Here is a 13,342-nt window from a genome sequence, read left to right as displayed (position 1 = left end):
CTCGATAATGAGACAATTACGATGTATCATATTATATATGGATTTCCGTCAGTCCGAGCTGTATGTAAAAGCCATTAGTACAGTAATATTAAGAGCTATCACAGTGATTTATTCGCATTTATTCTAGTCGTTTGCATTTACTAATTTCGCGCACGATCTTGTTCACCGCCTTTCTACTCTCTTCGCCGTCCGCCCCTTCTTTTTGCATGTTTAATGAATACAATGTCGCATGTACAATGAAGTACTGCGTAAGTGATACGGCGAGACTGTTCAGCATTTTCATATCTTCTAATCGACGAATACATTGGCGTAACAATGGATTCCTGTATATGTATTGTATATTTATTATTATTGTGTAAGTTATTCATATTTGATTTAATTTTACATCGCGTTTGATCTTTTTTAGCATACATTTCGGACATGTAAAAGAGAGCTATACATACATACATATATATATATATATATATATATATATATATATATATATATATAGTTATTGTTCAGAAAAGAAAGAGAGAGAACGTGCCTTGACGCGCGATGGTCTTAAAAAATTCTACGCCACATATTTTTCAGACATAATCGATTCTTATTTAAATAAGATGGTTCTTTTGAAGTTTTTTGTTTTGCGCCTTGAATAAATGCGAGAAAAATATTCTAGAAGAAAAAGATACACAAAGCACACGCGCTACGAATATTAATTTACTCGGATTTTAAAATTTTACGTGGATTTTATTTTCTTTTCTCGGATTTGATCAATATTGTATATTAATTCGATCAATATCGTATTATTTCTATTTTATTGTGAATATATCTTTGATATTCATATAAATGAGAAAAATACGAACATAAACATTTACCGGAAAGAAAAATAGAGAACTCTATATATACATACATACAAATATATTATTCTACTCGGTAGCCTTAAAATGTTACGTGACGCATTTTTTTCCTCCCTCCCTCTGATTCTCGTCGCCTCCTGCTCCTCGCCTTCTACTTCTCTCCCCTCGCTCCTCGTTCCCCCCCCCCCTCCGCCCCCTCTTTCTCCCCTCCTCCGACCGTTTTAGCGAGTGTTTCTGTTGCAAGAGGAAAACAGACAACGATCATTATATAAAGCTGCAGAAGTTCTAAGCGTAATGTTACGGTATATTCTCGACGGATAACGCATTATTAAGAAAGATAACAATTATCTTTGTGCGCGCGTAGTATATATAGTGGAGAATAAGAATTTCTTGGACAACTTTATATTTGATATACTTTTTAGTTATCTATATTATTGAAGTGGAAAACGATTTTATGCGCTTCGTTTTATTTATTATTATTATTATTATTATTATTATTATTATTATTGTTAACGTTTGAAACAAAAATTTTTCAAATATTACAGAAAAATAAAGGACAATATTAATTTGTCCTTAATGTAATATATAAATATCCGATTTTACACACACGCGCGCGTGCGTGTGTCTTTATATGTCGTTCCTTTTATAAAAGAATTTTAGAAAAGAAATATAAATAAATAAATAAATAAATAATCTTGATATCACACACATCAATATTGTGGCACTTTAAATATATTGCTATATTTGTGCTTGCTTGCGTTTTGCGCAACCGCTGCTTTAGCATGAAAAAGTCAATTTACAATGAAAGAATTGGCGACATTATACCCGGTCCTTGTGATGGATATTTATTTATTTATTTAGGATGGAAACGATTTCGCCAAAAGAAAAGCGCCCGTACATTCGATGAATAATGCATGCATTGCATTGTACATTGATGCGTGGTGAAATATTTAGCGACTCGCGAGAGGGCATGTATAATTGGCACGTCTCGATAAATAATAATGACAAAAGCCAAGATTTGCAAATTTGTTTCCCAGCACATGTATGCGTATGTATGCGTAGTATGGATGGCGTAGATGTGGAAGGGGAAGGGGAAGGGGGAGGGAGAGGGGGAGGGAGAGGGGGAGAATGCGTGCACGCGTCTCGCATGGATGCACTTGTCCGTGTTGATAAAAGAGCGCGGTAGAGATGCAATAGCGATATCAATGACGAGTAAGTTTCGCGTGCGGTGCAGAGTGGCGAAGAAACGAGATTAACTGCTATAAATATACCATCGCCGGCTGATCTGTCCGCCCGTTCGCCGTCAGATGGGACACGGACTCTTGGCCGCGACTGTACTCTTAAAACATTGGAAATAGTTATGGCAGCGGTGCTCATTCGACAGAGCGGCCGTTCCGATGCCATTATTGATTCAATTATGTAACGCGGGCTCGATTGATAGCGCGAAGCGATGTCGACGTCGCTCGCTCGTCGATCTGCGCAGTAATGAGAGACTTGGTGATAATTTTGCATGTCGAAGCATACTCGAGACTCGCTCGTTCTCCACCAGCATTTCGACTGACTGACCCGTGCGCGGGCGTGCGACCAACATGACCCAATATCGAATTCATTTAATCGACAATTAAAGGACCTTGTTATTCGAGACGACTCTTTCGGAATCATCTTTCTCCGTGAAATCGATACATTGCCAAACTGCGCTTTATCTCTCTTTCTCTCTTTCTCTCTTTTTCTCACGTTACAATATAAAACAATAAATCAAAGGGGATAATTTTATCGACTTGAATAAAAATGTCGAGCATTTTACGTGAATATTCTCCAGCATCGATCTTTGCGCGCCTGTCTCTTTTACGTCCAAATCCGATCCATTTGAAATTTCGCCCGGATAAATAAAGCAAAGGGAGTAATGGACAAGTTTCCGCTGCAAAGCAGCAGACGCCCGTACAGTCCACGTCATAAATGTGAGCGGATCTCTCGTCATGTTTTCCTTTCCCCTATCGACTCGATATCGAGTATTGTGAATTACGAAAACGGTTTTCCTTTTCCTATAACTGCAAAAGCTCACGTAATAATATCTCATATATCGTTCCATACGCCACGATACTTAACATTTGTAGCCATATAAATGTATTGGAAAATATATAAAGAAAAAAAAAAAAAAAGAAAAAAAAGAAAGTGACAAATGACATTTAGATCTTTACAAACGCATAAAGGCCATAAACTATATATATAAAAGGTCGATTATTAATAATAATATAAATTTCAATAATTTAATTCCGTTGTAGAATATTTTCAAATTTTGGCAACTGGAACGAGTCACCTTCGGAGTTTGCGTCGACAATTATAGAGTAATTTCTGATGATTGATACGTGGAGCAACATACACATGGAAGCATTCGTAAACACATGCATTCGTGCGCGAGAATTCTCTGCATTTCAAGTATCTTATAGAACCGATGTCGCGTGTCTCCTTAATCACCTGTGTTGACAGTTTGTATCTTAGCAGAAAGCAAACGAGATAGAACATAAATACGTTGAGGACTCCGACGCAAATCGCGAGTCTGTGTACGCATAAAAAATCCATCGAGAATTATGGGACGGACTGTACGCACCGCGTGCACGGTTCGTTTGCTCTTTCGTTTGCGGAATTTTTTTCAGGAGCCGGATAATAAACATTTTTCTCATTGAATAATAAATAGTTTTTCTAGGGCAACGAGGAGAGAAAACTACGATGTAAAATCAACGTCGCTTGTACCATTCTTGAGTTTTTTGTTTTTTTTTTTTGTTTTTTTTCCATTACTTACCTATTTATCGTTTTCTTCTCTTTTATGAAAAATACAGATTAAACGTTACGTTCTTTTCATCAAGCGAGACTCGTTTTTATCGAATGTCCTCTTAGCCCGATAGCAATTAATTAATTTTTCACACTTGCGTTTAGCCTTTATTATTTGCGGTCACGTGTTGGTCACGCTTCATTGATTTCAATCACTCGTTTCACAAGTCGAAAATCCACGTGGCACTTTTAACGCAAAGCTTTCCTTCCCATTTTGCATCAGTTTATCTCGCGTTACGTATACGTACGCGTGCATGTGCACATGTGTAACAGTGCGAATGTGCATGTGCTTTGTGCTTCGCACTGCAAATACTCTCTAGGGAGGCGTAACCCTCCGCTTTTCTGCGGGATCATCCCCTGCCGTCGCTACGAATCTTTCGCGATGGTCGTATCCGGGGAGATGATATTTTAAAAACCGACTCTTGAGAATGAGTTTTCCGCCGGTTTAAAAAAAAATGTGTTTTCGAATAACTTTTAATTAAATTACTTAAATTGTTGATGCATAAAAATAATGCTCTTTGCCCCACGTTAATCTATTTTATATTTTAATATAAATATGCACCTGTGTTTATTACCTGATTAATATTGCAGCGTAATACATTGTAATATTCAAACGCATTTCTCATTAAGTATTAATGTATGTTAATTATAATATTAATAATAATACGAGAATAACTATTAAATGGCGTATATGCCGCAAGCGTATTATTAAAGGCAACATTGCATGGAAATTACATAGAGAGAACATATTTTACATGAATTTTCTTTTCCATCGTATAATATACGTTTGTAATTTTTTTTTTTTCTTTTTTTTTTTTTTCAAAGAGAGAAAACACAACACACTCACAGACAAATATGAATTTTAATAATTAAAATTATTTTCTACGCTTTCAGTTATTGGGCGGTGCTTGCTTCAGCCATGGCCCTTACACATTTTATAAAGCGGTAAGGATAGGTAACGGCCGCGTCCTTCGTCTCGGCAGTTTCTTCCTAACGAAATTGTGGAGTGATGCCGATCTCGTCAGCATCGGAGAGCTTCAGCTGCTGTGGATGGACAGTCGTGGACCGAATCAGCCTTTGGCGTCTTTACGGCTTTATTTCTTACCTGAGAATACGCCGGACGGAAGGAGAGATACGCACGGAGAGGTGAGTTATCTTAACTATATCTAGAAATAAACATATGGATTAGATTTTTGATGAATTTTAATATATACGGCCATAGAGTAAACATCGAATATATTATTTTAATTAGATTTTTACTTAATTACTGTGTTGACTCTTCCTTGAAGAATTTATGTACAAACTGTATTAAGTTCATATTTTTAATAGAGATTATATATTATAATTTTATTCTCCGTAAGCTTTCTAATCCAATATACAAGTAGGTTACAACTATAAAGCTATAGAGGTATACTTTATAACACATAAATTTTATTTTAAGAAAATATGAGTGTATAATTAATTGCGGTTTGGAAATAAGCTCTTTATCTAGATAATATCTGCTAAAAATTATTTGATCGATGCTTTACTTGCGTTACTGTTGTAACGCTTTATACTGTGAACTTCATAACCACAGTAATTTCTCCTTTGCCGACTATCACGTCGATAACAGACGTATGTCGTATGATACTTTGGCCTTATCATTTTCCTGTACTTTAGGTTATTTTGGTTCATTATTATTTCAATGCATAGATAACTCTGTAGAAAGGTAATAAATAGACTACCATTTGCCATTTTGATGATCGAATATATCGACTTTTTTTTATTTAGAATTTAAAAAGACAGATGTATACATTCCAAGTTACTTATTTTATTAATATAAATTTAAATATTTTTATATAATATAATACACACACACACATTAAAAAAATTATGCGTATTGAAAATTCTCATTTTATCATGTATCATTAATTTGGTCAACTTAATGCAATCGAAATTATCCTACAATCACAACATTGCGCATTGATGCAACTATTTTCATACACGAGATTAAATCGAACGATTCACGAAAGAGGCATTATTCAAATATGCGGAAATACGTTGAACGCCCCGGGGCGCATAAGTAAGAGGAAAGGTCGGGCAAACGAAACTTGTGAAATATTGGTATGGCCTTAAAGCCACTTGGAGGTCTGAAAGGATACGACTAACCCCTCGCCTGCTGTTAGGGTGGCTTTTGGGGTCGGCACGTTCACCGCCCTGTTGTTCCATTGAGACATCGTCAATTAAGCGCACCCCTTCGCTCGTCATTTTCACTGTTTGCAGGCCGATTATTTCGGAAGGGGCAGTCAAAGTCGACTGTAATCAGTATCCGCCCTCGAAATCGCTGTCTTTGTAATTCTCTCTTTTCACTTTTGTCTATTAGCTATATATAATATAAATGGGCAAAATAAATTCCTTCGACAGCTCTGTTTTTTATCAATTTAATTCTCTTTATATTTTCTTCTTTATTCAAATTCACGAAGCGAAATTTTTATCGTATTTTTGAAACGATCGATACGTATTTAATTTACGACCGGGGCGATAAATCGATTTATAGCAAAAAGAAATATTGTTTTTTATTGTTATTCGTATAGCGCGTAAGGAAAAAAAGTAGTCGAGGGTGTGTGGATTATTCTTTTGATGGGAATATTATGAACGCCAATATCTCTTCATCATTGTCTTTGAGTTTGCCTGCAAGTTTAGAAATTGTTCGTAATAGCTCCGTTTTCTTGAAAAATAAGAGAGTTGAATATAATCCATATTCATATATAGTAAAACACAAAGAAAACAGTGAATGAGAGAGGAGAGAGAGAGAGAGAGAGAGAACTAGAGATAGAAACTCATGACTATGGCTACTACTTTTGACCCTTTTGTTCCTCGTAATTACTTCAGAAGCAACTGAACGTTTTCTCTCATCGACAATTATGTCGAACAATGTGATAGAAAGCATTATCTCAAGTCAGCATCATTGTAACGTTTTTTCCTTGTCCCATTTCGAAAGCGATATTACTGCAAATTACTTTATTGATTTTTTTATTTTTCTATATGTATTTCCTCTTTCTTTCTTTCTCTTTCTCTTTATCTATTTTGCTCTCTCATTTTCTTTCAAGCGCGCGCGCGCGCGCAGACGTGTGTTATCGCGAATCGACCATGTCGTGTGTAATTGACGTGATTGATGAGCCCGGTTGGGATGGGGACTTTGCTTCATCTTGACTATTGAAGCAAAATATTTGTCGAACAGCTGCTGACAATCCGGTTTTCGGTTACTTTTGCAACGCATAATAAAGAGTTTTCATCAAATTACCCGGTAACATTTGTAACAATTGAGAAAATTATAAAACTTTTGACAGCTATAATAAACTTTTCTTAAATTGAAAGATATAGACGAATATTTCTTATATTTCAAATGAGATAATACATCGACTATATAATAATCGAAAAATCTAAACGTATCATGATAATGAATTTAATTATTCTAAATATATAATATATAATTTTTTAATCTCTTTTACCGACATAAGTTTTCAGAGTTAAAATATATATATATATAGATTTTATTTTCATCAATGTTACATTTTATTAAAAGGAAAAAGATCTTAATAATTTTTTAATGATGTTTTAATGATTCTTTAAATATTATATTGCAATTTTATCTTTGAAATTTCAATAGGTTTTAATATCGACGAAATAAATAATTTTCAAATAAATTATTTTATAATTAATAAATTTATATACATATATTAATTTGGATCCAAGAATGTTAGTGCAGGTGCATATTCGCATGGTATAGTTGATTATTGGAACGGAACCTTGTTGTGTATTAGCCAATAATTATACCTACGTATTATCGCAATCAACATCCGTTGCAGTAATACTTTTATATTATTTTGTAACATTATTTCATTGATTCGATTCTTGATTAAAATTTTATCGAAATTGTTTACTCTGCAATTTAAAGTTGATTACAGTGCATTCTCTATTTTTACTGCACGGTGTTGCCAACCGAAAGTTGGCACAAACTCAGCGAGAATCCGTTTCGTGAAACTTGATTTTCGCGTAACCGCTATTAGTTTGCATAAAGTCATGAGAAATTCCAATTACAACATTTATGGTAGTGAACATTTATATATTATATATAATATATTATATTTATATATTATACATTATATATTTATATATTATATATATATATATATATATATATATATATATATATATATATATATATATATATAAAATCTCATATAATTTGCAAATATTTGTAAATTTTAATGAAAATATATATTGAAAAGATTAAACATTTTCACGATTTAATAATAATAATAATAAAATAATAATTCAATCGTAATAATTCATTCATTTGAAAATAAACTTGTAGAAGAATAACATTACGTAAATTTTCTTATATCTATCGTATATATTGTACTTTATCAATTTATTTCGGTATATCAACGTTACATCAAAACTATTTTCATTATGAAACTACTGAAACTATAGTTAATCGAGTTTAAAATCAAGAATGTTTCTTGATAAGAAAAGTTGATCAAATTAGACACAAAGACCGTTAATATTTAATTATAAATTTTCAAATAAAAAATATATAATATTTTATTATGTTGATGAATTATGTAGACCGTGTCTCTGTTTTATAAATATTAAGTTGCGATGAAAAAAATTTCTTTGCGATTAGTTTAGTCGGCGAGACGTTTTTAACTCCGTTGAAGTAATACAGAATAAGCTAATTAATTATTCGAGCGTGATTATATACAGCAGGTACAGCCAGTCCGCGTGGAATGCAGCGGACTTGTTTACGTGTGTTCGATACACCGACACACACACGCGGGCGTGTATCCGCGCGTGCGCGACCCGCCTGGCTTTTATCAGATGCAACAACGATTTTACTTTCCTACCAACGCGAAAAGAGATAGCGCGCGCGGATCCTACCTCGTTACTTCGTAATAGTTCAAAGAACACCGCACACCCACTCCTTTTGCAATTTTCGTAATTTTAAATTTGCCTGCTTGATGCAGGCGAAAGTACGCATTTTTATCCGATGTGCAAAATTTTAATTAAAATTCTCATACTCTCATTCGCTCTGATTCGTTCGATAAAGCAATTACGCGTGTCATTATCTCCTCCGTACAATTAGAAGGAGAAAAGTTTAATCTTCAGACTAGAGATTCAAGAGACAAGATAATCTTTATCATTTTTCATCCCGAATTGAGTTTATACGCGAAAATACGAACGCGCGATTTATTACGAGCTCCCCCTATCGAATTTACGACGTGTCTACAAGTCCATATCTCGCGCTTTCTCTAGCGCTCTATTTTTTTCCCGTTTATACGAATGTGTGCGGGCGCACTCGTCACGTTAGAATAATTCGATGTTCTAAATAAAACTCGCGGAATTCGCGTGCACGCGGTTGTTGTTCGGCCGCTGGAGGACGGAGGAGAATCTGCGACGGGTGAATGTACCCTTAAGCCCGTCACACAACGAGAGATCGTGCGATTAAGATTCACGTTTCGCTCGGACGGTTTGCTTTGACAAATTTTCAAAACTCAACCGTAATTGTATCATTATGACAAATCGTATCTTTTTCACTATATATGTTTAAAAAGTCCGTCATGTTAAATTCCATTACTCAAATTGTGAGCTTTACATACGCGAGAAGCGTATTAAATTATTTGTTTCAAGAGTAAAATTAATTGGGAAATGAAACTATTCTGCACTATGTATTAAATCCACTCAAATGAAATCGTTAGAATTAATAGCAGAACTTCACGTTGATTCAATTGCACAGTAAAATAGATATAATATGCACATATATACACATATATGTATCAGCAAATTATATTAATTATCAATTAAATGTATATGTATACATTGCACTTTTAGAATCTTACTTTTGTCAAAAATTTAGTTTATTTATACAGACTATTGACATATTACAATATTTCCTGCTGCAAAAAACAAATATAAAAATAATTATATTAATAATATCGTATTTAACTTGTAGTAATTGGAGTGCAAAAGCGTATTTACGGTGATTATTTTTTCTATAGGTATTTGTTAATTATAAGTTAGTATTATAGGGTATTGCACTTTTACCTTTTTATTCACAGCGAGAAAAACAACGAGAACAAAATTCAATATTTAATATTCTTCTATTTAAATAATTTTGTATCTGAGATGTGTAAAAGGCGGAAAACATAGGTATGGAGATATTAAACATAATATAAGGGAATAAGTCAACATTATATAATGCTCCTCCTTGCGACATTATCATTAGCCAAGCTCTTCTCATTAACGACAACAATGTCGACGTAGTTGCCAGTATTATCATTATTATTGTTACAACTTTCCTCATTAACGAGAAAATTGAAATACTTGTGTATAGCGATATAATATTATGAAAAAAAACGGATCTCTTCTCTTTCTTAGAAAAGAACGATTTAATAATAAGAATCATGGGGCTCTCATTTATATATATATATATATATATATATATATATATATAGAAAGCTTGACGTAAGAAATGTCGACAATTGATATTTTGATGTGAATTGATGTAACGAGTCTAACAAGAGAAAAACAATTTTACGTGTGATATATGTATTATGTAATACTAGTACGCGTGTGTGTCGAAAAAACATAACGATTTATATTTTTCGGTTGAACATTTAAAAGGATATTTGACTGATTCTAAAAATTTATTTAAAAACTCTTAATTGAACAATTTGTCTGGCAAATTTAATTAATCGACCAATTCAAGAACCATGTTGTTGCGTTTGCATTGGGAAAGCACAATAGAGTAGTGCACGTCGATAGAAGGTCAGTGAACGCGTAATTTCATCAGCCAGCCGCTGTTGTATTACAACAAGGCAATTAATATATTCATCGAGTCGATTTGATGAATTAACAAAGCAACGATCGTTGCGAAGCTTTGGATTTGGACGATTCGTCGGACATGTCGGTCATCGATTTTCGACCGCGATGCAACGTCGCGTAGCAATATCATCCCCCCCTCTCACCCCCCCGGCCCCACTTTGCCCAGTCTAATCAATTGTGCGTTTCGATAATCTTTTATTATTGCTTTCGTTATTGAAGTTATTTGTGAAGAGCTTTTCAAGTATTATCTTTTCTGTAATTATCCAAATGATTCGAGAGAAAAATAATTTCACCATTATTATTTGAAATATTTATTTTAATTTATTTTAATTTAAACACATAATCTCTTATGAATGTTTATTTTGCAATTATTTTTAATTGCATTCGTCGAAATGATAAAATAAAACCGAGATTCTTGCTTTTCTTCGACGACCGGCATTTGGCGAGTATTAGGTATTCGAATGGATTTATGCGAATGCAGTTCGGCGTGTGCGCTTTGCTATGATACAGTGCAGTATGGTATTGGTGCGTTGCCGTTGCAACGTGGTTGGCATGGTTGGTAGAGTGGGCGACCGTGGGCATGGAAACTGGGGAAGGGAAACAGGGACAAGGGGATAGGCCAACGGGGGTGTCGAAGAGAGAACCTATAGAGCGGGGAAAGAGGAGTTCAGAGCCACTGTATGGGGTAACTGGGAACGAGGAAGAGAGAGAGAGAGAGAGAGAGAGTCAGTGTTATTGGTTTTTGTTGCGCATGCCTACTGCCGGCGCCAATCTGGCGAATTATTAGCCAAGTTTAACCGGCCGGAGGTGAGATAGATTATGACAGGAGCTGGCAATTTAATACCTTCCTCTCACTGCGCAAACCTCGAATCTCGGGGATCTCGGAGAAAAAAAATCATTCGATAAGTTTCCGATGTGATGGGAATCGGCGAAAATTTCAAGATTCGCTCTTCTACCCTTTCGCCAAGAATTTTTCCTTTTTTTTTTTTTTTTTTTTTTTTTTTTTTCTCTCTACACAAGTTTCAAAACTTTTATAGGGTTTTAATAAATTTCATAATATTTCTACAAACTTTAAAATACTTTAATAATTATTAGTTTATATACAATATATTCGAATGTAGCATTTATTTAATATATATATATATATAATATATACGCGGATAAAATGTACGATATTCTATTTACATTTTAAGCACCGCAATTACTTGCATCTTATCAGTATTCCCAGTAAGCTTCTTACTCAGCTTAATTTACACATCATTATGAGTGCTAATGCAGAGTCAGGAAAGTTTATCTCGAATGCGAATATTTTGTGTAATTCAATTTTATAAAGAAGACGACCGAAGAATAATAAAAGACAAATGCGATAAATGCAATCTTCTCCCTTCCTCTCTTCTCCTCCCTTATGCCCTTCCGAGAGAGAAATTAGAATTTTAATTTAGATATATATTTCGAGTTCTTGCAAAGTTAAAGATTTATCTGAACCATCTTGAGATGCTAACGATAATATCAATGATAATAATGATACTGAAAGAAGTATTGCTCCTTCCGGCGACGTTAATCTTTAAATTGCTGCAGGTAGCATCTCCGAACAATGCAGACAAGGGATGTCTTGACAGTGTTTGAACATGCGTTTGTATGCGTGTATGTACGTATACATGTGTGTATTAGCCGATCCTGCGCTTTTGTGTGTTCATGTACATATACGTATCTTACAAGTCGCTTTCATTAGTGTGCATTTGATACCTGCGGCGATTCCTTAAGGCGCATTCACAGGCATCTTGAGCACATTTTACTTGCTTACGCTCAACGAGATGAGTTTCTCGTGGGATTGTTGAAACTTGCTTAAACAGTATATTCGCTTCCTGTTTACTTTACATCCAACAATAACCGTTTAATCGTTTACATTTAACGCGCAATACATTTTCGCCAACGTTGAAGTGCAAATGAAAGAAAAATCTAGATTTAGATAAAAACCTAACAATAAGTAACTCTCTGATAATTAGATTCTCTTTCAATCCAAGACACTAATAGATTATGTTATATTCTCTCTCTAATTTTATAATATTATTATTATATTATTTTATATCTCTAAGGAGCAAGAGAAAGAGAGAGAAGAAAGAAAACCAAAAAAAAAAAAAAAAAAAAAAGCAATTTCTTGATTAATTTAGAAAAGTAATTTACGTATTTATATTATATCACGTCAGAACGAGTCTATTCACGCGCGATTTCAATCAAGTTTCCCGTAAGTTTGCTGCTAAACATCGTTCTTAATCATCAGTAACGTGCGAGTTTAATTCGTAGGTATGATTAAATGCATGTAGTCGTATTTTGACGCTAGCAATCAGTAATTTTCGCAAGATGGACTAAAGTTTATGCCGTGTACATTTTCCAGGGCGGGAAGGGTCGAAGGAGACGCGGCGTTTCCTCGAAACGTAACGTAACTCCATCGAAGTTTGCGCGTAACATTACGCTAATAGCTTTATTACGTTGCCGCACATTGCGAGCGACTCGCTCCCAAAACGTTTCCATCATTTTCAAGATTGTCTGATGCCAACAAGATATGGTAACCACAAATACGTCAGCGTTATGCGCCAATTATTCGATCGATCGAATTTAAAGTTTAAAACGCCATTTGAATTCGCGTGTTATGCTCGATCCTTTTTCTCATGACATTTCGTTAAAACCTATTTCTAAATAATAATTAGAAATCGTTTATGTAATGGATTACAGTTTTCTTTATTATTTTCTATAATGGCGGCGCTTTACCTGAAATGCAATTTCTCTTTATACTTTTTCTCGTATTT

General features: G+C 34.3%; 1 protein-coding gene across 3 annotated transcripts in view; it reads left to right on the top strand.

Annotated features, from left to right (window-relative positions):
* Positions 1–13,342, top strand: part of LOC140671856 (uncharacterized) — a 129,593-nt gene that overhangs the window by 21,391 nt on the left and 94,860 nt on the right. For all 3 annotated transcript variants that reach the window (XM_072903524.1, XM_072903523.1, XM_072903521.1), the window contains exon 2: positions 4,563–4,814. In XM_072903524.1, the coding sequence (XP_072759625.1) occupies positions 4,563–4,814 (252 nt within the window). The remainder of the gene's footprint in view (positions 1–4,562; positions 4,815–13,342) is intronic.

This window comes from Anoplolepis gracilipes, chromosome 12 (assembly GCF_047496725.1).
Source record: "Anoplolepis gracilipes chromosome 12, ASM4749672v1, whole genome shotgun sequence".
NCBI lineage: Eukaryota > Metazoa > Arthropoda > Insecta > Hymenoptera > Formicidae > Anoplolepis > Anoplolepis gracilipes.
Note: the sequence above shows the minus strand (reverse complement) of the source record. Positions and strands in the feature narration are given on the sequence as shown.